Source organism: Dermacentor albipictus, chromosome 6 (assembly GCF_038994185.2).
Source record: "Dermacentor albipictus isolate Rhodes 1998 colony chromosome 6, USDA_Dalb.pri_finalv2, whole genome shotgun sequence".
Taxonomy (NCBI): domain Eukaryota; kingdom Metazoa; phylum Arthropoda; class Arachnida; order Ixodida; family Ixodidae; genus Dermacentor; species Dermacentor albipictus.
In genome coordinates, this window is record NC_091826.1 from 14,461,955 (window position 1) to 14,489,620 (window position 27,666).

The 27,666-nt window shown below is 42.5% G+C and overlaps 1 protein-coding gene across 1 annotated transcript in view; it reads right to left on the reverse strand.

Moving 5' to 3' along the window:
• Positions 1 to 1,158: 1,158 nt before the first annotated feature.
• Positions 1,159 to 27,666, reverse strand: part of LOC139060792 (F-box/LRR-repeat protein 5-like) — a 34,300-nt gene continuing 7,792 nt past the window's right edge. Inside the window, exons 4-9 of the mRNA XM_070539941.1 lie at positions 27,181 to 27,322; positions 26,014 to 26,208; positions 20,375 to 20,634; positions 13,492 to 13,574; positions 11,925 to 12,389; positions 1,159 to 10,808 (exon numbers count right to left, since the gene is read on the reverse strand). Coding sequence (XP_070396042.1) covers positions 10,580 to 10,808; positions 11,925 to 12,389; positions 13,492 to 13,574; positions 20,375 to 20,634; positions 26,014 to 26,208; positions 27,181 to 27,322 — 1,374 coding nt within the window. The 3' untranslated portion in view covers positions 1,159 to 10,579. The remainder of the gene's footprint in view (positions 10,809 to 11,924; positions 12,390 to 13,491; positions 13,575 to 20,374; positions 20,635 to 26,013; positions 26,209 to 27,180; positions 27,323 to 27,666) is intronic.

Genomic DNA, 27,666 nt, shown 5'->3' on the forward strand with positions numbered 1-27,666 from the left:
AAGGAAAACTAATAAATGTACAAAAAGGAAAACTTAGTATTGTTAGCTCTCCAGCGTAACGCACTGAGCATCATAATCATTTTGAACTAGACCTGGACTTTATTTTTAAATACTGTCTCCTGTGGTGCACAGTCTGGCCTATAGACGCCGACACAGCTCCTAAAACTGGTACACCGCAACACAGAAAGGAAGAAACAAGCCAAGCCAGCCAGATGACGGAACAGAGCACTGACTTTTTTCCTTTCTTTCTCTTTTTTTTTTTTTGAACAGTGCTTTGTTCTTTCATCTAGCCGGCTCGGCTTGTTTCTTTTTTTCTATGTTGTGCTGTATCAGTTTTAGAATGCAATACCAACTAACCCAATCCTCAACCTAGACACAAATCCGCATTCTTTTTAGCTGCTTCCCATCCAGAGAGAAATTAGAAACCATGTAACAAGCCACGCCATGGAGGAAGGCACACAGAAGTCTGCATTCCTACATGCTAGAACAAAGACATAATGTGATCTGGCAGCCAGTATTTTCACTGAAATCCAGACATTTTGTACATTTAGCTAATCACATTTATATTGAACAAAAAGCAGCTGGCGTTTCCTAGCTTAGAAAGCTAGCCAAGCCAATGTAATGGGGCTAAATAAGCAGAGAAACCTTAATGGCGCTCCTTTAACACTTACTCCAAAAAATATCACCGGCAGCTTGTTCACTGTACTTTATGTATAACATTACAAATCCTCATAGATGCAGATTATGCACACATTCTATTCTCAACCCTCATTTCCTACACAAAAATAAATCCTCAGATATGAATAAGCTAGCAAGTCATACGCTATGGAATCAAAGAAACAAAGTGTTAGAGTTCAGTGTTCCTTTTGAGCCATACAATCAGTTTTTGTGCAATGTGTTCTGCATGCAAGACAGGCCATGAGGTTCTTTGTTATACACGTATCACCACCTCTTCAAACTTAATATTTAAAGTATCTGTCAGCATGTGGAATAACTATAACATTATGTGACAGAGTTGTTGCATTATATGGTCCCTTCCATTTCATTTCAGGGGGCCTAATGCTAAGTATGCCTGTACATTTTGTAACACCATTAGCACGGGGTGTACGAAGCCATCTGCTCCAGCTGTCAGATCTTGCTTGCTTCGCAATACATCAGTTCTTGCTCATTAGAAGTTTTGATTTTATTGCAACAGGTCAAGAAACTCATAAAAAGTATACAAGGACTCATAAAGCAGCTTTACAACAAAGCCCCCTGTAACTTATACCAACAACACGTTGCAACCAGCATCAAACTCTGTGTCATTACCAACGGATTCTGCATACGGTGTCCAGCAAACATAGCTAGCAGTAGGTGTCGCTAAACCCAAAGCCCAAGACAGAAATTTCTACTTCATCTTGAGCTCAGTCCAAGTCTGTAACACCTCAGCGCAAATTCCACGCCACACTTCTCTTCATGTCCCAGTTACACCATGTCTTGTGTTGTGTCAATATACTCTCTGCAAAGCACATTAAAAGGCCTTGGCAGACCCACATTCAGGATATGAAAGTATACATCATAATGTGATAGTGATCCAGCGGATTTCCTAAAAAAGATGTGCTTCTCTGTCTAATATTGCTGGCAAACACAATCTAGTACAGTGTGGAATATAGTCAATGATGGGACTCTGTGTTTACAACACCCTCTACACAATGTACAGAAAATCAAGCCATCTGTACAAGGTAAGGCAGATTACTAACAGTGTAGCAGTGTAGTGTCTTTACATACTGCAAAACTCAGTGGTGCACATACAAGACCCAAAAACAATAAAACAATAAAAATGAAGCAGCAAAATGAGCAAAGTACAACCCATCTACATGCCAACAATATACAGGAATTAAAGTGCTCCACAAAAGAAGATGAAAATATCACGTCTTTCTCTGCTAACTAGCCACACAAGCAGCAAGCTATGCAAGAAAATACAAGAAAAGAGCTGCTGCTAAACATTAACAGAACTTTCTATTAAAGACCAACTGCAATAAAATTTTGGACCTAAAAAAAAGCCTAGTTTAATATTAGTGTATGTATGGAAGAGCCTCCATGCAAAATATGACGTTTAAAGTATGAGTGAAAGCATTAAAAAAAGATTTCAAATATAGGCATCTTTGCTATCCAAAACGAAAAAATGCCACCATTATTGCTGGCCAAAAGTGATGCATGACCTACAATGCACAGCTCTTTGGCATGACCTCTGAGATAAGATGGTGCCCGTGGCACACCAAAATATCTCGGAGGTAATGTGCTGGAACTTCCTTCATGGATACTAACCACCAGATACACGCACCATCTGCTTAGGTGCTGTTCAAGGGCTGGTAATAAGAAAATTACACAGTTACCAGCTTTCAGCATTGCCAAGATTGCTTTAGTGGTATATACTGCCCATACATAGTCAATTTAACCGAAGCAAAATTTCATTGCAATGGACCTTTAATGCACCCAGAGTTACAATGAATTAGCCAGGAGCTTCCTGATCATCGCAAGCCTCTCACAGGAACAACTGTATCCAATGCATAAATGAAGCAATGGCACAAATACTGCAAGTAAAAAACAACCGTAGCCTGATACAACAAAGAAGCCAATAAAAACACAAGTTGAACGGCCCATACTACAGCATTGTCTTGGTGAGCATCACGAAAGATCTCAACACGACACTGCAGTGCTTTTTCATAGATGCTAATTGTAGACAGCTGGATTAGTTGGCTGTGAATAGCATTATGAAACATGATTCCAGTGCACAAATAAACATGGACGAGCAGAGGAGGTTTTTGTTCTTGTTGTCCATCTCTGCTTGTCCGTGTTTATTTGTGTGCGGGAACGATCTTTCATAGTAATTTTCCATAGATGCACAAAGCTATATAAGCAGTGTATTAATTTATAACACGAGCGTGCAGCCCCATTGCAATTGGTGAACATCACATTACGGCATTGGCCATTGTAGCAGAGCATCAAGAAATAAGGCAGAACAAAAGAAGCTAAACTGTCACGTATGAACAATGTAGCACCCTTTCTCTAGCCAACAGAAAGGTATCAGCAAGTACACTATGCAAACATCACCAATGAAGTATTAATGCCAATACAGGTGAGCCACAGCACTACAAGTAATTTCTTGGAAGCCTGCATTCAACCATAATGCATGAGAAGTCATGTGTTACACAACTGTTCTTGAATGAAAACTAGAAAAATTAACAGTACTGCAATGATTCACTCTTGCCAAAACCTTTACATTTACTGGTAAACAGATCAGTTTACATCGCAATAAGATTTCTGCATCACTTGGGCAAAGACAGCAATATGTGTTGGCTATGCACCATAGCTACCAATACCTCGGTATTCATTAACAGCAGTACGACAACAACACCTACCTCAAGCTGTTTCTATCCTATCAATCTACAATTTTTATTTTTATTCTGAAGTTTTGTAGAATTATTTTGGATTAGCCAATTCAAAAATTCATCTGATAAGACGTTTCCTTTATCACACATAGGCCTGACAGAAATCAGGTTGAAGAGGACAAGATAGGTCAAAGTGACAGGAGCAACATCAGAGATAACATATGTTAGCAGCAATGTGAGCCAATGATGATAAATGGTGGTAGCCAAAAAAAAACAAAAAAGATTGCTGGAGGATCCAATAACTCGCAGAATATGTGTCCCTACATGACACTTCAATGAGACATTAAACCCTTAACTGCCAATGACGAGGTAACTCATCATCACATTGAGCATCCTCTGGTACTCATGGTGGGTTAACTCGTCATGAACTTTCTACAATTGCTCCACATGCATATATGTGGAATTTCTAATTTTGAAGTGACAAATAAATAATACGCAATGACTTTTGCTACTTTTTTTTTCAATAAGACTGGTAAAATACACAATAGGCATGTCTCATATTATATTATTTTAGAAAGAATTGATGCTAAATATGCATGTCTAAAAGAAAATTCTGCACTTCTAAAAAATTTTCGAAATTTGTCCCAGCGGTTTAGGGGTTAAACCGCATATGGCGATATCAGTTAGTGATGCCGCTTGAGCCATGCCAAACACTCCCTCAGCAGACTAGAGCAATGTGACCGCTCTCCAGTAACTTATACACTAGGTTCCATTTTTTTGGCCAACGGTATAGGCTGTAGCATTGCAAAGCTCGAAGTTCCGAGTACTGAACAGCAAAGCACTACATTTTCCCAAATAAAATGCAACCATGAATACAATGCGAAACAAGCACCTTATAACCCACTAACAAAATGAAGAAATACGATTATAATGCTGAACAATGAAGAGTACAATGCAGCCATATTGGTCAACTTACAAAGGTGCCTGTTATGCTACAGGACAGGCAATTCATTATACCATGATCCGTTACTACGTATGCGCTGTTGCTCCAGCCGACACACAGTGTAGCAACAGATCACCCATCAATTAAGCTGAAATAACCCAAAAGGAGGGTGGTGCCCTTGAACGAGGGTCATAAATGCATGCACCGAGACAACTGCATTTGCTAGACACCCAATGTACACCCAGATGTACACATTGTGGGTGTACATTGCTGATACAGTTATCAGGTTATTGACATATACATATATATATATATAATCCCTAAAGAAAGCTTTCTTTCCCTGTAGCTGGAACCCCTTTATGCCATACGTCTGCATTCCCGTTCACCTCTCGGTATTCCCCTCCCACTACTGTGAGGTTGCCTTTCCTGCCACCCTTAGTCATCTAGTGGCACAGCATGGCACATTTAAGCATGAAACTGGAGGAAAAGGAGAATATGACGTCTTAACAGGAGCGCATTTCTAAAAAGCATGAGGTGCTTTTTAAGGCTGTGGCATATAATAAACACTAGCATTATATTCATGAAAATAAGATATGATGTAAATGGGCCTAAGTGGCACTACAGGAAGCAGCATTCTAAACCAAGTTGAATTAGTAAAAAAAAAAATCAGGGAGGGAGAGAGATAAGACAAGAGATACTTGTAGCAAGAACTGTGCTAATGGATCACAGAAGATACTCAAGATTATGCGTCAAACATAAAGATTCAGAAGATAACTCGTAACGCATCAGCACTGCTATGTACACTATGTACAGCAAGAAAAAACACTTTCAGACCAGCACGGCAAGTTTAGAAAAGTTTGGTCATGAGCTCTTCACAAAATACACTTCAGAAAGAGAAATCTTTCACTACCACAGACTAGAGCGACACTTCTGCGAGTTACTAAACATTTCCATGTTAAAAATGCGAGGACAAGCACAATACAAGTGCTAGAAGGTGGCAACTCCTGCAGGCCACTGATATGCCTTGAACTCGAAATACATTCAAATGAAACAAGATTTTTACTATTTATTGGGGCAAATATGCCTTCCTATGTTCAGAAGACACGGAAGCTGAATTATAATAGCCACAGTCACCTACGCTACCTTTTATGTGTTTGCTTCTTTACATTGATATTAAATTGATATAAGAAACCTTCCTTATAAATACCCATTGTTAGCCAAGCTATAAGCCAACAAGTCTCACTTGCATTGAGTTACCAGTGGCCTGCAGCAGAACACATGACACTAAAATAGATTACATAAAAACAAAGTTACACTACAATAGCACAAATGCATACTGCATATAGAACAATGCATGTGATATCCCAATAGCCATCAAGAGAAGAAAATAAGAAGTGACAACACCACAATGAAAGGTTTTTAAAAGTGTTTCTACAAGGAGTTCATGGGTATCGCATGGATGTCCAGCACTCTTGGCAACACTGTTCACTGAAGCTACATTAAGATCTTTATTGCTGAGAAAAATTATCAATGATTGCCTTGCAATACTTACTCTACACAAGGGCTCTATTCAATACCGCTGTTCAGGATGACAAGTCTAAGCCTACCTCCATGCTACAGTTAAAAATGCTTGTATATTCAAGAGATCAGATTGGGCCAGAACGATCGTCGCCAATGCTTGCGACTTAAAAATGGCTATCTTCGATGAAACTGGGAAATCTTATATGCTATGCTAGCGTCAACTGAACAAAGTTGTACAAACAACCGCATGATAAGTATGAAGACGTAAATGTAATGTAGCCTGTATACGCAGGGGGCCCCAAAGCACCACTGTCCATTGCTTTCTGCACAACCATTCTTCATAATCTTTCTTCAAATGGATAGCCACTACTAACAGCAACTTTTTGCAACAACATTACAGTATGCTAAAATGTGCATCAGCGAAGAGAGATAACAGGTTGACATGGGAAAATGGATGAGCTGGTTTAATGATGTCAAATATATATTAATGCTGAAAGGCAAGTATAAAAACCACAAGACACAAACACTTAGTGTGTGTCCCCTCCCTGTCATTCTGTTCTTGTGTTCTGGTAAGCAGTATAGTAAAGCAAGTGAAATGATGCTAAATGATGCAAGGGCAAAGTCCCAAACACAAGAGAAAAAGCTGCAATAAATAGTACTTCGAGGCCCCCTTAACCATGCAACAGGAAAACTTTGGTGCACAGCACAACCTCTTTAGAGAGACTAACTAAAGTGACCTATGAGACATAAACAACAGTGAAGTAGCTATTAAATCTTTTCAGCTGACCAATACAAACCGCCAGCACCATCATGCTGATGCAGTAATAATAATGTTCACTTCTTCCCTCCCTTGCTCAGGTGCGCACAAAACTTGTGGATTAACTTGCACATTTAATGTAAAATTCTGAACGATTGCCTAAATCTGAATGATTGTCCCCCTAAAATCTTTGGCGTTCCCACAGCACACATACGCCCACCAAATAAACGGGTACAGATAATGACCAGGCACAAAAGCAAGATATTGGTTGAGACTAAACATGCGAATACTGGAGCGATAATAGTTGGAAAGGAAGCCAAGCAAAATGCTTGCACTTGTATGCTCACTCGTGACATCATATAAAAGCCACACTGACCTAGCTATGACACTTGTCTATTAGCAAACACTGCAGCACATACACGCTAAATGTGTTTTTTTAGAGGGCACGCATGCACACACACACACACACACACACACAGGCCATAATGAAGTGGCAACAGCAAATATTGATAAACCCTGAATGTGTATTTTGCCAATATTTTTAAGCAATCCATATTCACCAACGACATATTGTTGAGAACCTTTCTTCTGAATTAGGTACAGTGCCCCAGAAAAGTTTATAAGGCTTGGGATTAGAAAAGGCTGAATCCATGCAATGCTTGTGCATGTTGTCTCCAATAGAAAATTTCAATCGCTAGAAGCTTTTACAACCTACACAGTGATCCATAAAGGTGCCATGCCTTAACAGAGCAGCAATTCACATTTATCGTGGAACCCAAGTCCTGTAATATTCTGTGACCAACTGTACATTTGGAATGTGGTCACCAATTCAAGATACTACATTAGGTCCATTCCTTATGTAAGCCTACTATGTATGCTATTTCATGTTATGTGCCAATGCATGCATAGCCCTGAAATTTTTTTGTAAGCTATCTCATTTCATTTAGCAATCTCTCTAGCAAAGCTACTGCGCTGCAGAAATGACTGATATGTACAGAAGAGGGGAGTTTCAAAGAAGTACCATTTCCTTGAAGTAATCACTAATGACCAGAAAGCTTAGCAGAGAAGCCACACTTGCCATGTGAATCTCCAGGCACACAAAATACACATACAGTATATACAATGTCATCCTTTTTACATACTATTTCCCACAGCCCGCTTCGAGCCTGCCATTAAAACAACAGTGCCACAAGTTTCAAGAAAGGCCTAGTGTCTTGAAGTATCCTACAATGTAGAGTAAAAGTAGAAACTGGGGCCTCATGCTCCCAACTCCAGGATTTGTTCAGAAAGAAACCTACCAGACAAGCCACCTTAAGTATGAAGGACCTTTCTTTGCTTTAAGTTTAGCTCTTTGCATAATAATCAGAATATTTAGGTAGACTAAGGGGTATTCACACAGGGGCTTATCCAGGAATCAAGGGAGGTTGGCGCTGCGAGGTGGGGTAGCACAACAGACAAAGTCAAAGAAAGACTTGACACCCCAAACACTTCAATAGATATTACGAACAACCCAAGCATTCGTGGTGTCAATACTTTCTTTGTCCCTATCTGTAATGCTACTTCAGTATGGATCGAAACCATCTCGACAAAATCTCAACCTTTCTGAAGGGAGTGATGGGGTTACTGCGACGTCATTTCCAGTAACATGCTCATCCACTACACCACAATAAGCAAAGTCCCAGGACACTACCATAACAATGCGCCCACGAAAATCCCAGCAGCTAATCACTCATTAGCCAAAGGGAGCTTTTATGTCTCTTGAACAAATGATATCCACTTGCTGGGAGCGTTCACGTGACAACACGACTTGACGAGAACATCACATCATCGTATGTTGCGCTCCCCATCGAGTAGATGGAGAGGTGGTGGAATATCTACCTTCTGTCAATACCTATTTGCAGTTGACTGTGGAAGGGGCAAGATCAACACTATAGCCTGGCACCCCAACAAGGACTTGCACAAGGAAACAAAGGTACTCATAGCAACTGCACTTCTCAACTACATGCACCCATGACTATGAAACAATGCTAAAATTTTGACAGGAGTCTTAGAAAAGCTTCAACCACAGGAAATTGCCTCTACACAACATCCTTGACCATTCATTGTTACGCCCACAATACACATGTGAGGAGCACTAAAAAGGTACATCTGTCAATTGCTTTTTTACGTCTCTACCTCGCCACAACTGTCAAATGCCACCGATTTGTCTGACTCACCTCCTTGTTTTGCCAAGGGTGTAGCCAGCAGGAATAGGCACACCGGACACGTGTACCCCTTTTGAAATTTCATGTACCACCGATACTTGGTCTAAAACGACATGTGACAACACCTGCTTACCCCTGCCTGCCTCCCCTCCCCCCCCCCACCCCCCCCCAAAAAAAAATCTCCTGGCTAAACCATAGCTCAAAGCCTCTTGGTTACAAAACAACCATAGCATGAAAAAAAAGAAAAGCTCAAATAAGAACTCAATACAAACACCAACTGTGAAGCGAGCTTGTACAGGAAAGATGTCCATCTCACTTTACCGCAGAGTCGCGTGAGGGCCGCACTTTCACAATTTTGATGAGGTGTCGCCCTTACACAACACCAAACATTTTGCTCAAACTGGCTCCAGCACAGCCAGTGACTCATGCACATCCCGGATCCCCGGGTGTACCACTGAATCAGAGGTCAATACGCGGCTCTCACCACCTAGTAGCAAAACGCAGAAGTACACAGCACAAGAAAATTTCATCCCTTACATGAATGTGGCCCTTACACGAATTTATCCGGTATATGTGCATGAGCAAAAATACTTTGCAAAAAATAAAGTAAGAGACTTCTTACAACTTTTCTCGCGCGTGCCTGTATTCAAACTGCATGTCTTCCCGGCAAAGGTCGGCACCTTTCTACGGCCCTTGTTGGTCCTCGTAATTTTTCTTTGACTTTTAGCAGAACGAACTAGCACCATCCAGCTCAGCCTTTTAGTTCCTCTATACAAAAGCCTTGGTCGTCGCCAAAACTTGCATGTGAACTTTCCAATTGAGTGTGGAAATAGCAAACGAACAGGCGGCAAAGTGGAAAAGACAGGACACATGTGCCGAGTAACAACTGCAGGTTCCCAAAAACGTGCAAAACGCTATAGATGGAGTACAGAAAAGCATGTGCGTGCACCACATGGGCATGTAATGTTTATATGCCTCAATCGATGCACCTAGCCAAATGTTTATCTGACCAAATGTTAGTGTGCCTAAAAGCTTAACCACTTCAGGCGCAGTGCACACAATTGTGCCAGTATATCAAGCAGTTGTTAACTCCTCTCGCCGTTTCATACAATGGTTTAAATCAGGCATATCATACAAGTGGCTGGATGGATATTTTTCCAAGTTTGCTGGACATGCAATGGTTGAGGTTCACATGTCGGATGTTATAATTTTGTGGAGGGCTCACACATGAATCCTACATTTTGTAAACTTCACAGACCTTACTGAATTATCGAAAATTCTTAATCTGTTCTGCCGCAGTATGCTTTTAATGACTGTGAAGGCGCAAAGAATGTGGTGATACTAAGTTCAATGGACGAAATTGATTGGCGCCCGAAATGGTTAAAATCACTCTCATGTAACACCATGAAGATTTGAGCAGTTCACAATTTTTTTGTATGTTTCCTTGTGCAAGAATATAAAGCGAAGCAATATCGAGTGCACGTCTGGGTAAAACATGCACACAATACTGCTTTTATGCTCAGCTGCCAGTCAGCACATGTTCCGTGTCCATATTTTCTTTCTAACACATACTTTGTTTTGCACACATCTTCTATATCATACATATGCATACTATCCCACTTTGCCATTCGTTTAGAACTCTAAAAGTTGTTCATCACCCTCGCCTACATGCAAGTGCCATTTCAAAGTTACGCCACATGGGTTAATATTCAGGTTTTCCGCATCACATGTAAAGCTTTGGCAAGGACAGATGATTGTTTCCAGGGAAGTGCTTCGCAGTACGCTACTCTCCCGATTGACAGCAGGCTCGCGAAAAGCATTGTAAGTTCTGGCAGCCATTCGCAGAGTCCTGAAACGGGCCATTGTCAACGTAGTCACAGTAGAAGAGATTCGTGGGCTGCAGACGTGGTGTGCCCAACATGAGTTCCCTCAGGCCTTCGCCAGTCAGCTGGAAACATCCGGAAACGTCAAGGTACTCGAGGTGACTGAGCAGGTCCCAGTTAGCCAGGAACCTGTACCAGCAATGATAGATGTAGCTCGGCATTAAAAGAATGCAAGTAGTTTTGGACACTAAGAGAACACTAGCAGTATAAGAGGATGGTTGACTTGGTAAGGTGTCATAGCAAAATAGGTCAACAGCATGAACGGAACATAGAGGGATGGGAAGAAACAGACAAAGCGAATGCTTCTGCTACAACTAAATGTAGTTATCAAAACTAATGCAAAACGTAAACAAGACATGCTCGTACACAAAGGGGTGCATAATATAATAATATTTGGGGTTTTACGTGCCAAAACCACTTTCTGATTATGAGGCACGCCGTAGTGGAGGACTCCGGAAATTTTGACCACCTGGGGTTCTTTAACGTGCACCTAAATCTAAGCACACGGGTGTTTTCGCATTTCGCCCCCATCGAAATACGGCCGCCGTGGCCGGGATTCGATCCCGCGACCTCGTGCTCAGCAGCCCAACACCATAGCCACTGAGCAACCACGGCGGGTACACAGGGGGGGTGCAGTGTTGGAAAAAAAAATAGCAGTCAACGACATTTATGCCATTTTTCTTATTTGCTGGTCATCGACGTGAACAATTTGCACAGTACTAGCTACTAGAGGACTCAGCCACATGTATGTTTTACTATTCTTTCCTTCAGACAAAGTTCAAGCAATAAGCTCGCTGGCCTATCTTTTCTTCTTTTTTTGCCAGCATTGAATGTGACCGCAGCGCCCCCGAGTCTTTGCGACATCAAGCTTTGCAGCTTGTCAATATGCAGTCACACAGAAACTAGTTTAACTGGCAACAAAAGCAAACAGCTCAACAAACAAGTTCGTTTTTTTGAATGAATAGGACATCATGGCATTGCCTTCTTGTGACCATTTTGCTTTCTTATATACTTCTGCCGACCTGGTTTCTATACTTGCATGTTCAAAAAAACATCTAAAAAAAAGTTCTACAGGTGGCCAAAAACATTAGAGAGAGGTCAACATCTGCAGTAAATTATTTTCCATGCTAGTATTTCCCAATGATAACTTTTTTGTTCCTATCTTGAGTGTTTATTCCCTCATACAACGAAAACAGTTGACATCTACTTTCACTCGCAAGGCCACACACAAAATTAAAAACTTACAGAAGCCCACTGTCTGTGATGCTGAAGCACCCTGAAAGATTCAGATGTCTCAATCCTCCGACACCGCTTGAGCCTTCCTGTGTCAGATCTCGATTTGCTGCTGCGTTGAGCGACACTACCTCAGACTCAGAGAGCTCCGGCTCCGACAAGAGGTTAACAATGCCACTGCAATGGCTCCGGTATGGACAAGCATCACAAAAGCGGCTCCTGCCATGAACGACGACAGGTGTGCACCGATTCACATCTGCTGCAGGGTCATCCCATGCATCCAGGGAATTCCAGGACAGATTTGAGGAAAGTGAACTGGTGCTGTACTGGTCACAACTTGCGGAACACCCGTCCACCAACGCTCTCCGCCGCTGGAGCAGACACCGTGCCAGCCGGGAGAGGCCAACGTCTGTCAGCCAAGAGCAACCAGACAGGTCAATGTGTTCAAGCTGGGAGCAGGCACCATGCTCTTCGAGCCTGCAACAAGGACATGCAGAGACACCTCAACATTTGCTCCCACCAAACATGTAGTGCACTGTGTGGTAGAACTTCATCATAACAAAGTTTCATACGACATGAAAATGCCTTCATTATATCCAACATTCACTATACGTAAATATTCCTTACATGCTGATATTAGCAATAAGCACCATTCATTATATCTGTGTTAAACTGTATAACATAAGCAATGTTTGCACACGATCCTCACTTCTGGGGATGTTGCTTTCAGTTCACAACAACTGACTAAATGAGTAGAAATGGACATTATGAAAGTCTCGCTACACTTCAACTGTACAGCACTTAGTGATTCAAATGTGATAATCAGCGTACATGGCAGGCCGGCACTTTTTCAGCACCAGTGAGTGTTGGGTAATTGCAGGAGGGCCAAATGCAGTCACAACGTATCACGAAGGAGCTAGCTTCCATCATATACTACAAAGCATCAGTTTGGTGTCCCCAACGTCCACCAGTGGCGTAAGAAGCGCTGGCCACCATACGGACCGATTATCACATTTGAATCACTCAGCACTGCACACTCCCCACCAACAGTTAGATCACATAGCTGTTAAACCTAAGAACTACGAGGTCAACAGATGCTTGAGGCTACAACAAGGCATTGTGATATAGCTGTTATCTCTAGTGAAAGAATTGGTGAAAATGGTGAAGTGACAATGGAACCCTAGAAGGAAGTGTGCTTACAGGAGGTGCAGGAGTAGTACTGGCATTTAAAAATATCTAAAAACATTATTGCAGGAAGTAATTTTCTTTCAAGGAAAAGCTCCAGTGGTTGCGAAAAAATAAACCTACAGTATCTTGAAATGATACAACCTAGCCTGCCAGGCAGCTGGCATGCAGAGTTGTTCCAAAGGCAAGAATGTTAAATGCCTACTTTACTCCATCACGTCTAACAGCACCGAGAAAAAATTGAGAAATTCCTAAAAATGCTTGAATATGAATCACTTATATAGTACAACAATGTTTTTTATTCAAAATGTACAATTAAATTATTTACAAATCAAAATGTACAATGGAGTTATTCACTAATGTTGTACACCGAAATAATGCAAAACATACCCACCCTTTGAAAGACGTGTCCCCAATGTCGGTGTAAGAAATGTCCAGGTGGCAAACCTTGGGACAAAGCTTCAGAATGGATCTTAACTGCAAGCAAACACAATTTGCATCATTTATTAACATGTAAAAGCAGCTGGTTTCAAGAGTATGGCTCAAAAACACAAGCATTCCCTTTTTTACTAGACAGCGACAAGCAATGAAAATGAAAAATTATAAGAGTGACGTTTAGACATAAAAAGACTGAAAGGTTCATAAAAGATAAAAAGTGTGATTTTTTATGCAGCCCCCCTTGCAGACGCCCATGTGGTCAGTAATGTATAAAACAGATGTTCAATGGTCTACTACTACAATGGTCTACTAACCCTATTTGTGCCAAGGGAAGGAATACATACCACAATATTTATTCGCATAGTGCTTGCACTTCTAATGCGCTAGCATTCTTAGGGTACTTCCCATATTTTCTGAGGGCTATCTGTTTATCTATGTACGAGTGTACATTCGTTTCGAACCGTTTTCTCGCCTACCCGAGTCCCTTGGTAGTCCACGGGGGAATGGGCAGTGCATTGGACTGCAATGCTGATGTAACAGGGTTCGAAACTAACCATCCGATCAACTCGGGTCACTGAGTATGTGGTATTGTGTACATATGTGCCGTTCTTCAACAAGCCTCTTTCAAACCGACAAGGGTCACTGTCGATACAGGACTGGGTAGGTACCGCTGTTCAATGAAACTCTTTCACGCTGACTTTAGAGCGCAGTATGTGCCTTTTGGTCTGTGCTGGTCTTTAACGAACCTCTTTGGTCTCAACTTGGGTCACAGAGTAAGTACCAGTAGGTGCGCGCTGCCCTACAATGACGAAAAAGATCTCTTAAATTTTTTTGCTGCTCAGGAGAATCAAACCCAATTCACAAGGGTTCCTCGAGTACAGCAACCTGAAACTTTCGCAGGCTGCACCACTGGGTATGTGCCGCTTTTCAATGAACGTACCACCAGCACCACTAGATGGCGCAGCATGTCCAGAAGAAAGCACAAGAGAGGAGCCCGGTTGCCAAATAATGTGTTTCTCGGTGTTTGCATGCACCGGTGTGCCATGAATTCGGACAATACGACAATAATTTACTACCATAATGCATGGCTGATTTCAGTGCAGAATTACATGTAACACTGTAATGGAAAAAAATTAAAAACGTAGACAGAGCTGCCAAATCCATATATTATTAGGTTGACAGTAGCTGGCCAGAGAGATGACTCACAATGCACTATAGTGAAAAGAGTCCCTACTGCCCCTGTTGTGCCACAGATGTTATGTGTGTATGTGGTACAAGGAAAACAAGGGCAGGAAAGAAGAAAACACTATCAGGCATCGAGTTTCGTACGAAACATGATTTACTGGTGATAGCTGAGGGCATGCACATTTTTAATTGATAAACATTCACTTACACGAGCACTGAATAATGCATTCATTTATCTACACTACATTGCCCCTAAAGCTGACGCTCATTGGAACGGACCGTAATAATCCAGCGAAGAAGGTTCATTATATTGACACGTGTACTTGTCTTTATCGGGTGACACGTTTCACCGCCTAACAAATGTTATCACACAGCGCAGGACGCGCTTGCATGTGTGGGAAGTTTCCGGAATGTTATCGATGGTTCCATCCACTGTCTGTGACCGAAACTTGTGTAATGTGATTGTATGTTTGCGCGACGCGAATAATGTAGAACTTTGTGGAAGGCGCACGGGTCCCAGCAATTAGTCTGGAACATTCGGCGATTGATGTATAAAGGCCGACGCGCTTCACCCGTTGATCAAATTTTCGACGATCGCCGACCGTGTTCGCTGCTATCGTTGTGCTATAAGTATAGCCTGTTTTATGGGCACAGGTTCACCCAATAAAAGTTGGTTTTGTCATTCACAGTATCGCTACTGTGTTCTTCAACGTCACCACCACGTGACAATATCCAAAGTGAGCTCTATCCAAAATTAGGTTTGCAGTGTGTCGTGAAGTCACGAAACTTCGTGTATACCACTGTCTAACACGCAAGCAAGAGCAAAAATGATAAAAACATCGAAAATAAAAAATACAACTATATATAAATGGGTTTACATGGTAATTGAACAACCATGCGACATGGCAACTTCCTGTCAGTCAAATCGCAGTTTCCCCATACTAGAGCATAAGTACACCCGCACAACAGCAAGAACAGCTGGCGCAACAGCGGGGAGTCGGTTGGCCAGCACTGAGTTGCAGACCGCCCAGCCCAAGCGTGCTGCCGCTGCCGATGACACAAATGACAGCTACAGTTTGTAGTTTACGCAAAACAGTGACCTGCAGTGTAAACCTATGTCTTAATTTTATCTTTTGAAACAAGTGACGACCACTGTCAAGTGTGTTGCACGAAAGAAAGCTGCAGTACAGGGCAAGTTCAACTTGGAGCCTGCATCTGGCAGTTGCTGCAGTGCCTGGGATGCGGCTTGGCCGGATCACGCACCTTGAAGTCTGGACGCTGTGAATGGCCAAATATCTTCTATTAACACGAGAGCGTTAAAGGCCCGTGTGGCAGAAAATAACAGTGTTGGCGTCAGTGTCTGCTGTCGGAAGCACTGCCTGTCAGAAAAAAATCATCCCGAACCACAACCACGCAGGCATTTCGCGTGGCCCATAGTCATTACTGAAATAATGGAATTTCTTAACGTAAAATGCACAAAAAAAATTTGTAAAGTCCGACATACACACAACCTACCAACGTGATGGCGTCGGACTGTAGTTTGAATATACGTGAAAATAATTTGAGTATACAAGAAAACATCATTCTGTTACGCGGAAGCTCAGACACAAACCACTGTTTCTTTGCTTACGGGGTTACGGACCATTGATGACTCACTGCTTGTAGCCTCTGCCTTACAGGAGTATGAGACATTGTTCTGCCTTGCACTGCCCCCAAGATAGGCCCACCATTGTTTTCTATCTGTCCCTCTGTTGCAGAATATCCAATGTCTATGTCGACCAAAAGCATGGCAGTTTGGGCGAGTTGGTGTGTCATGACTTTTTTAGGCTTGTAGCGCAGCTCAGAAAGAGTGAAAAGGAAGGTGGAAGGGGTAATGAAAGGGAACGGAGAACAGAGTGAGCGCTAACTTCCAACTGATGGTTTCTTTCGTGACAAAGAAGACTACTTGTACACTTGGCGAACCATGTGACATCAAGAGAATCTTTTGATGTCACATGGTTCGCCAAGTGTATCTCTTGATGTCACATGGTTCGCCAAGTGTACAAGTAGCCTTCTTTGTCACGAAAGAAACCATCAGTTGGAAGTTAGCGCCCACTCTGTTCTCCATTCCCTTTCAATACCTTCCTTTTTTCTCTTTCCGAGCTGCGCTACAAGCCTAAAAAAGTCTATGTCGATGTCAACAGAGAACTATAACACTATCGCGTTCCACTCTTAAAGGTGAAGTTTAAGCGTATTCCAAGTTTCTTATATGCAAATGAATGCAATAATAAATAAATCATTGTCCAAGTGGTGCATTTTGCAATCGTCGGCAGTTGCTTTCCAAGCACCATGTGCTATGGCTTTGCTTCGTAGCTAGTTAGGCCAAGTGGAACCATCGGCACTTGCTCAGCACTGAACCGGCAGCAGTAGGCAGCAGTGGTCCGCTTGGGTGGTCAACACAAAAACTCCCCGCCAGCGGGTCGCTGCATGGCATGCTGTTGTGGGAAGCTTGCTGCTAGTGTCCTTGTTGCTTAAGAATAAGTGCACTTTTGCAAATTCCACAAGCGGCCGAAAATAGTTGCGGGCAGCATACTGTCCCACGCATTGGATGCGTGCAGTACATTGCACTGCCGCATGCCCAAGTAGCTGCATCAAAGTAAGTTGTATTTACACCGTGTAGAGAAAATTTCCCAAAAAGCTTGTCTGTTGTAGCCAATAGTCCTTTATAGCCAGTTCCGTTAACAGCAAGCAGATTTGGTTGCATGGATAATATAGGCAGACCAAACTCAGGGAGCGAAAATAGTCTGTAATATACATAAGTACCCTATTCGCGTAATGATCACTTTTTTGTCAAAAAAATTTATGTAAATTCAGGGGTGCTATCATTAGGCGGGTTAAGTTTTCCGCAATAAGAAAAAAATTTTTTTTAATCCCTCGTTTGCTGCAGGATGACAACAGGTTAACAAACAGGCGACTGCCGCTTTAACAGTGCGGGACTCCCAAACAAAAATGGCGGCTGGTGGAGCAAGTCGAATGCGATCTTTTTCTTCTCACGAGTGCATTACGTGCATTGAAACAGTTTCTTCCGTATCAGTCATGAATAATGTCGTCACTATTGGCAAGTTTGCAGCAATAACATAGGCATGTCCATTTTGAGAGGACAGAGAGACGGGCGCACTTAGCTGCCAGTGACATAGAAACACATGGCAGGCATGCCGCAAAAACTGCGGAATTTGTCTTCACTACTACCCTAATACGGCACATCTCTGCTAAGGGTGGGCGAATGTTTTAGCTGTTGCAAGCATGGGCGCATGAATAGGGTACACTTCTAATGTATCAATGTCAACGTGGCTACTATCGCTACTGCTTGCGATTTGTTGCATGCCCAAGAGTGCAGACGAGAGGAATCGAAAGGCGTCTTTTTTGTTGTTGTTGTTGACCGCATATATTATAAAGCTGTAGTGGATCCGATTCCGCCGCCACCGCCGCCGTGAGCGTCTGCACAACGAGCGGATGTTTATGTTCGCGGCGCCGGCCTCCGAGGCGTGGAAGTCACGTACAATAAAGTTTCAGTTTCACCGACGCTCGGCTGCTCGCCGGTCGCTCTCCAAGTTCGTTCTCTTCTCTCTGCGCGCGTCTGTCTATAGCGGACGCATTTCGCGCCCCTACAAAGCCTACACATAATAAAGCCAAGGCAAGACTGGTGTAGATATTTTGTTTTCGTGGAAGTACGGAAAGTGATGAAAGGAATGAAATGAGGCATCTGCTTAAGAATCTGTTTGGTGCGTGCAGACCACTTGGTATGTTTTGAAGAGTCGTTTGCGTAGCATTCAACAGAGGGTAAGCACGGTCAACATTAGCTAGACCTGGCACACGACATATCGCTGCAACAAATTCAGGGTGCAATCATTATGCGGGAAAGAAAAAAACTCTGATTTTGACGACAAAGTTCAGGGGTGAGATCATTACGCGAGTGTGATTATTATGCAAGTAAATACATTATGTTGTATGTGGATCTGTTGTCAATGGCATGGACAGTATATTACCATGTGCACACTGCTCGCTCACACATATTCTCTCTGACAAATCACTCTTGTTAGTTATCCACCACATGAGCAAACTTGCTGCACACATAAAGAAACATGCCTTTTCACTGTAGCACACAGTGTTCCAATTATTGCAATGCCAGGCTCTAGTACTCTGTGAAGTGTCTGCCATGTGAGGCATCTCGTTGCCTCTCCATACGTGTGCATTGCTACATGACCTACTGCTGCTATTCTGCAAGTTCAATGGAACTGCCATGGTGCAGTGTTAGAGAGCTGGCTTCAAGCTGTCTGTAAGTTCGAAGCGTATCAGGGACAAGGATCTTTTTTCTTCCTCTCTCCTAAAATGAAGGTTTCCTGACAGGCTCATCTTTGATGACAAATCGACCAATCAGAGTGTCTGAAAGCAGTCCACAGAATCGCTATCAAAATTAAAAAGCGAAATTGTTCTTAGTAAGCAAGCGTTTCACAGGAAGGACAGCAGTGCTCCATGAACAGGGGACGTGCTAGTACTAGTGTAAAACTTGACCAGTGAGAATAAATGCCAATGATACCACCGGTTTTCACCGGATTTGGTGCAGCATAGGCACCGGGTCTCATTTGGCTGTGGTGGATGACATGACTACTCTTCCCTGTTTGGAGACATGGAGTTTGCCTCCATGCCTGGCCTCATTTGGCTGTGCTACGTAGTGAAGGGCGCCATCAATGATGCTCTGCAAAACAGATGCTGATGCCAGAATCGCATATTCTGAGAAAAGCATGGCCAATGTGGACGTTGCTGAATGACGCTGCGGTGGAATCAATGGATTGGAGGCTTGTTATGCATCTGAAGACTTCTGAGCAGCTGCCCTTGTTGTGTTGCTATACCACAAAGCTCAAAGATTGTTGCAATGGTCAAGCAATATGAAGATGTCACACTGCTCTATATTAGCTTGATAATTCAATAAACTTTGAATAATTCAACCTTCGCATAATTCTAACACAACATGCAGTCTTTAAGAGAAAATTAACTTGAGTTTTGCACATAGGGTGTTTTATTTTAACATTAACATCATTTTTTAAAATTTCCTGTTCCATTAGCACAAGTTTACTTAATTAGCTGGAATACTCGAAGACACATTTACTGTACAGGATTGAAGCCAGTGCATTCACAAGGCACATCCACTTGGAATGAATTTCAGGATTAGCAGCAGTATTGAAATAAGCACAGTCAAATTTGTTGTAAAAATACACTGTTGTTGTATTTACTTTTTTTAACAAAGCACCTATTTAAGCACTCAAGCTCAAAAATTACTGGTACGCCATTGCATATTGCTGCAATCTTTGGGAATGCATATCTCAAAACTGGTGTCATCCTCAAACTTCTTTCAAAGTAGATACAACTTTAAATGTCACCGGTAGAATTTATAAACAGCAACATGTGGCATGAAGCAATTAGTTTAAATGTTAATTAGCAAGAAACCCGTAGTTAGTCAAATATTCACTTTCATTTTTTGTGGAAATAATGTCTGCCTCTGAGAGAAATCTAGATGAGGAAGTAGAATTCTGCTACATGTCCTGAATAATATTTAAAAATTCTGTTAATGAAAAAAATAAAACACTCTGCATATGGGTTATGCAAGAGCCACCTACCAAGCGGCTGTTGAGGGCATGAGAAGTGGCAAGCACAACTTTTCGCACTCCACTGCCAACGATGGGCAGCAGGTGCTTGACCAGACAGTTCAGCACATTCGCCTCCCGCCTCAAGGTGTCTGCAGATGAACTTGAAGGCGAATCCTCATCCGAGGAGCTCCCGCCGGATTCGTCAAAATCTGCGTCTTCATCAGCATGCTCTTTGCTGTGCTTGCTTTCGTAATAAGGGTCTGGCCACAGTGGTACGTGGTCCCATAACCCTGCAAGTAAACATTAGGTACCCTTTTCAAATATCAGCAAAAGCTCGCGCTACACAAGCCAGTCAAGTGCCATCAGCCACAACTCTGCCCCTAAGTGTTAGGCAACATTCATGCTGGCGAGCCCCAGAAATCCCGCAACCATGCTGGTTGCGAAGTGACAGTCGTAGATGGTCAGTTTGGTCAAGAAGTGACTGTACTGGCTCAATTACTTACTGCTTGATTTTTCTGCTGCGCAACTGGAATGTCAATGCTGCTGAACCAATCAGCGTCAGAGAAGCCAGACATTGGAATTCGCTTACAGTTATTTTATGTGGCGATGGTTGTGCGAGCAGACTTGAACAGCACCGATCAAGAGACATTTCGGTATGGTGATAGGCAGGTCACACTTGGCCACATGAACATCTTTTGCCTCAAGGCACTCGTTGGCCAAAAGTTGCGGTCGGTCAAGCAACATTTTTCAAATGGCGCCATGAATGCCACCTTAGGATGCATTCATGTGAGCAATTGAGAAAAGTCACACAACCAACTGCAATCTGTGACCAAAGAGCGACTTGAGGTGAGCGATGTTCCCATGGCCAAGTGCAACCTGCCGGTCACCACACCAAAATCTCTAGAAATTGTTGCTGTTCGAGTCTGCGCCTTCATTCCTTATATCCCTGTTCATTACATTGAAGTCCAACTGTATTGGTGAAAGCAGAAACTGAAGAACCCAGTTAGTCTTAATGTGTTTGTATTTCTATTATTGACAACAGAACACCGAACACTAAGGACAGGGGTGTCCCTACTTTCTGTCACTGTTGGAACACAATAGCAGCTTCGTCTAGAAATCAAAGCCACGGCCTTGCACTCAACTGCAGAATACCATAACCTTTTAGCCACTATGACAGGTAAGAGCACTGTCAAGCAGTGACAGTGGCAGAGCAGTGGGGGCTCTGAAGGGTCTAATCATAATGTGCTCATAAAAACTTGAATGAGTAGTTACACATGATTACACACAGCAGCAAGTGAGCTCAAAAACAGAACAAGACAGTTCAAATTCAAAGTCAATAGTACAGTAGACTTGCATTAATTCAATTTTACAATTAAAAAGATCTTGACCAAAGATGCTGGCAGGCGCCCATACATATATACGGGACCAAACTCATTATTTTTATCTTAAAATTGGCCTTCACTGGATAGTTCAAACTTCACCTGTCAGCACATACATACTTGACCCCTATGGCACCTTTCTTTTTCCTCAAGAAAATCAGGCCGAAAATCGCCTGCGTGATGCAATCGTATACACAACCGAAACCATGTATGTAGTGTTCGTATGCTTTACTGCATAACACACCTTTAAATAACCATGCAGGAAAATTTACCTTAAAATATCACAGTGATGTTTCACTTTGTGAGCGTGGGTTACGCGCAACCATATGGGAGCTATTTCCTTTTTGTGCACTGCGTGTAGAATGCTTTAAAAATGCTTTGACTGTGTGTGTAACTGCAGCAGTTTTTTCAGGGCTTATTTCTTATTTTCTCTGTTTTATCTCCATTTCTTGATATTTATATAGTGTAATGTGCTATAAGGAAAATGGTACAGTAAAACCTCGTTAAACCGTACCCGCCTGAACAGTTGTTTCGTTTTAAAAGTAGCGAAGTCAAATCCCCGACTCAGTGGCCATTCAACATTATGTGTTTTGTATCCACATAAACAGTACCACCTTATTGCATACGTATCAGTTAACACAGTGTTTCCACTTTTCGTCGCCCAAACACGGCAGTGCTTCGTCTCCATCAGGCGGCCCGGCAGAACAACAAGCCTCAGAGATCAGAACAACGGCCTCCAAGTACCCTGTGCATTTGTGCGTGAAGCCACATCAACATCATTTCGGTGCCGTCCCAGAGAGCGTTGTGGCGTTGTGTAAGTGAGGACTCGCGTCATGCTGAAGCTCGGATAAAAAAGACACCGGGTGCTCAGCATAGAAGAAAAATTAGACATTGTTCATGCTGTCGAACGTGACACGAAAAAGTCAGCGCTGGCACACAACATGGGTCTACTGTTGACTACGGTGTGTGACATTTGTAATCTGAAGAAGTTGCTCAGCAGCACTGCTGTGACCACAAAGAAATGTCAGCTGCGAGGTTTGACTTTTCGCCATCGTTACCGCTGTTTTGCCGAAGCGTCACCTAGCGACAGTGATAAGGATGACACGGAAAGCAACAGCACGGGCGATTCAGGCCTGACAGCGGCAGAAGTTGCGCGTTACGTCAGCCTCACAAATGCAATCATCGTGACGAGAACCGCACCCTGCAATGAAAAGGTGCCCCGCAACTTCTGCAACGCTACTGCGCCCGCGCACGGAGAATATGCAACACTAACGAGGAATCTGCAATTCGAGTGTTTGCCGAGAAGAGGGCTGCCTGAAAAGCTGCCTCGCAGCTTCAGTAAGTTTGAGGCTGCTGTCGTTGCTGCTAGGCCACTGCGGCATCAAACGAAAATAACACTTTTGTCGCGTGAAGTAAATAAATACTGCATGTTTTTTTCCCTTTCATCACACTCTCTCTTCCGTTTTTGACAGGTAAGTGTGCGATCTCATGCTATTTCGGTAAAGCAGTACTACTTTTTCCGAGCTCCGGCCAACTACAGTTTGACGAGGTTTCACGGTAAGGCACAGTACGGAAATGCACAGCCTTTATGATTTCAAGCAGTTTGGTAATACACTATTCACACGATTCATTTTCTCCTTCTGCTTCTTCCTCTTCTGGAGTCTCCTTGGCACACCAAGCCCATGCCTTTTGCCGGACATGTTCAGCTTGTGCCTGAAAGATGGTGATGACTTCGGGGTCGGTCGACTCACGCTCGGCCTGCCGCTGCTTACGTTCCTGCTCTGTCCTTCACGCTCTACTTTGTTTTAGGTGGCATTGCTATGCCGCGCACCCAACGTGTTCCCTTGTACTATCCCCAGCGCGCGATTCTCTTCTCCACCTACAGGCGCCTTCCTCCTCCCGCACTCGCTTCTCTCGCGGCGGACACTAATAATCTCACCGATTTCACAGATGGGGCATGTACGCTTGTGCGTAAAACCAGTCGTGATTGTGCAACATATATTAGACCCTTGCCCCTTTTCTTCCTAAAATATTTTCTGCTTGTTAGATTTCCACTTTGTTCAGGAACCTTAATGTCATTTCCACTTTGGACACATAGAAAACGGCCGCATGCTTGATTATGGGGTGTGTTAGAATCAGGCAGATAGTGGCAAATGAATTAGTGTCATGTTTTAGTGTTTCTTTCTGCACCTTGTTTAATTCAACCCAACACATAATTTATTACATTTGACAGTATTGTCAAGGTTGAATTAACAGAACTCGACTGAGCTGTTCTTAAATTCATCCTAGTGCAGAAAAATTCACAAATAAAAAATAAAAATAAAGATGTTTACAAACTGAAAGTGGCCACAAGCTGAAAAAAAAAATGCCGCATTCTTAATGAGCACCTAAATGCCACTATATTGCTCTACTATTTGGTTACGTTCACACGGAGGGGATGTCTATTTATAAATGGCAAACACGAAGACATTAGTTGCAACTGCAGAGCAGTAATACAATACTGTTGAAGGCACTGGAAATAAATCCAGCGCACACATGTTTACGCAAAGCCAGCTCATTCAACATGTTCACCATTGTATCCTCTGAATCACAAATCCAGAGCTGCCAACCTCACAATTAGAAAAACATTACTGGAAAAAAGAAATTACTAAAATTAGGAGAGAAACACTAACATTGATTGATTATTTAATATGCAGACTGTTTATTAGATTTACAGACTGTTTTGTATGGAATCCATGAATAGGTACTCTGCTCTATACAGTCGCAGCAACACTGATCTGTGCCACCACAGACAAGCAGAAGTGTTCGTGAAGTTTATATTTAAATATTCACATAACAGCTGCCAAAGGCACGTTTGCCCTTGTACATTCGTTCTATCATTCGATGTCGCTGCCGAGCTGATACACCTGTGTAATGGACGAGTCCGAAAAATTGGTCCACAAGAAGTCACTCGGTGACTGCACTGAAATTGGTTTTTTGAAGTTGGTCTTGCCCTAAATGGCATTGCCCTAAAAATATGTAAATAAAAAGCATAAAATATTTGTGTCAATAGATCACAATTTTAAAGCACTAAAAGTTCCGCATGTTACAATAAAATTGTAAAGGTTGGCAGATATGTGACTCTGTTGCTTCTAAAGAAATTTTCAATAAAAATTTTAAAAAAAGGTATGAAAATTTAGCCAGAATTTGCTGCACAATATATCTGTCTGTGATCTCCTGCCTGTGTAGTTTCGAGTGCATCAATATATTCCTCTGTCTGCTGCTCGCCTACAACTTCCCACTACGAGTCTCACTCGGAAACCTGGTCATGTTATACCACCCTCATCCCTTATCCCTCCAATGCTAAGCCAGGACTTCAACATTTACTCAAAACGTGAATGGTTCGCAACCCTAGTGCACCATGGCTACAGTGGCAGGTGTCAAAAGAGCTGGCACAAAATTTGGCTCATTTTTGCATCTTTATTGTACAGATTTCGACTGAGTAATTACACTATGGAACATCAATTTCGGAAAAAAAGTAGCCAACTAATTAATTATGTTACCTTTTGATGAGACCAGTTTAAAATCTACACCAAGTACAGCGTGGCTTCTTACATGAGCCAGGAAACTATTCACATAACCAAAACCTGATGTGACATTCTCGTGGTACCAGACTTCACTGCGTGTGGGTGCATGCCCACCCATTCATGCAGACACACACTATGACCGTCGTATTCCAATCAGCGCATAAGGGAACAAGAGGGGAGAGCGAGTTCCCCTGTGTTTCCAAAAGGGGTGCACAATTCCTTGCTTCACATTTGAAGGTGCATTGCATTTGTTGCATAAAAGGTGATGCGATTAATTATTTGTGGTGCTTTCGAGAAATTTAGGCTGCATACCATAATTATAGAGTTCACAACTAGTTTCTATAGAAAGAAAGGGAAAAGCAGGACACAATATTTCTGTGCCATACTCCTTTAAAGAATGACGAAATAATACAGACATCTCACTGCCAACTTTTCAGGACTTCAAGCCACAGTGCCTGCATCTTTCTGTGGCATTTCCATGCAGACAAGAAACTAATTCTTTGAGGTGTCATAGGATTTCTTCATGTCTTGCAACACAACACTGCAATCAAGCACACAATAAGGTTCAACAGCTCTGAAACCTAAAAACCAGCTTTTAAAATATCCCATCATAAGTTATGAGCAGTAGCAGATTCCAAGTCATAACTTGTGGTGAATGATTATTATGTGCAGTATTGTGAAGAAGCAGTACAACCAATATTCTAGAGCCAATGGCCCAGCTTACCCAGAGCCCAGTGGACGGGCATCAGGTCCTTCCAGAGGGCCGGCTCCCGAGAGATGCTGTACCAGCTCTTGCACACACCGCCGCAGACCGAGCGGTCACGGGCATTCAGGCGCGTGAAGATGTCGAGCAAAATTTCCTGAGGCATGTCAGCCCATGATGGGAGATCGTCAGTGTCGTCTTCATCACTGTCCGCTTCTGTGTACAATACACAAAAGATGCTTTATAATCGGCTTTCACTGCACAATGTTAAACGCCAACAACAACAAAACTTTGGGCTGTGTAAAAATCCCAGTTTCAGACAGTGTAGACATAGAGCAGCCTTTGTGCAAAATTTCAAATGTGAAATATGAGTGGATAAGTCGCAAAAGACTCACAATAGCACACGCTTTTCATACGAAAACTGAAGAAAATGCTGTCATTAGCACTTGCAGGAAAGTCACCGGGATTGGTTGTTGCCCGTGACTTCCTGCGAAATCTTAGAGGCAACGTCCTGGTACCTACGTCATAACTATTAGCCACCAGCTGCACACGTAGTCTGCTTAGGTGCTGTTTGGAAGGCTGCCAGTAATAAAATTATAAAATTACCAGCCCCGCAGCTCTGCCACTATTACTTGACTAACATACACTACTCATTTGTAACCAACTTAGCTAAGGTGAAATTTCGTTGCAGTTGGCCTTTAAAGAGGCCCTAATACCTTTTTTTTTTAAACCTGATCAACAGGCTGGAGCTAGTGGAATGCCATTGAAGGAATATATTTCTGAAGAAAAATCAGAGAGATACTACAAACAGAGATATAATGAGTATGATGTGATGTGAAGTTCAAAACTCCACTTGATTCCAGAGTGTTGGCGGTAATTTTTTTATCTTCAGTAGTTACATAAGCATTTGCTCCATCCTAAAATGTTACTGCACTGTTTGGTTTGCATTTTCCGCCCTGCACATACAAACATACAATTTATCTAGAGTGGTTCATTCTTTCCATGTTGGAATTTATGGACCTTTAATGCATAGCAGCAAACAAATGAAATGTGATAATAATGTGAGAGTGTTAGGTCTTCAGCACACTTCATACCATGCATTACAGCATTGGTGAGGTCTTTTTCTGCCCAGTACATTACAGTACAATGCTGTACGTTGTATTAATAGAGGTAAGTTAAGAAACTCACTCTGGTCGATGTTCTCAAGTTCCACATGGCATTTCTCCTGTGAACACTGTTGCTGCCACTTAGTGTGCTCGCGAATCACTCGCTCCTTCAGCAACTTGAGCTCTTCATACCCAAAGTACTGTATCAGCATGGGCTGAAAGACCTGGTACACAAACAAGGTGTGTCCTTCACTGTGCCGTGTAAGCAGTCAAAGCAATACATATCGCACTTCCACGATTGCCGTTAGCCATGACTCAGCACAAGACTCCCAGATGAAAACAAGATATCACAGTAGGCACAAATATAAATAATTTTGACTGTAAAGATGTCACAGAAAAGTGCTGCATTTAGAGGATCTGGACAGAGATACAGCATACATGATGGCATGTTACGGGTGACAGCAATCATCAATTCATCACAGTAGTGTGCCTGAATGTATAAATAGTACGTCTGTGAAGTGCATTTGACACAGGTCTCGGTGTACATGCAGTAGTCCCAGTCAATCAA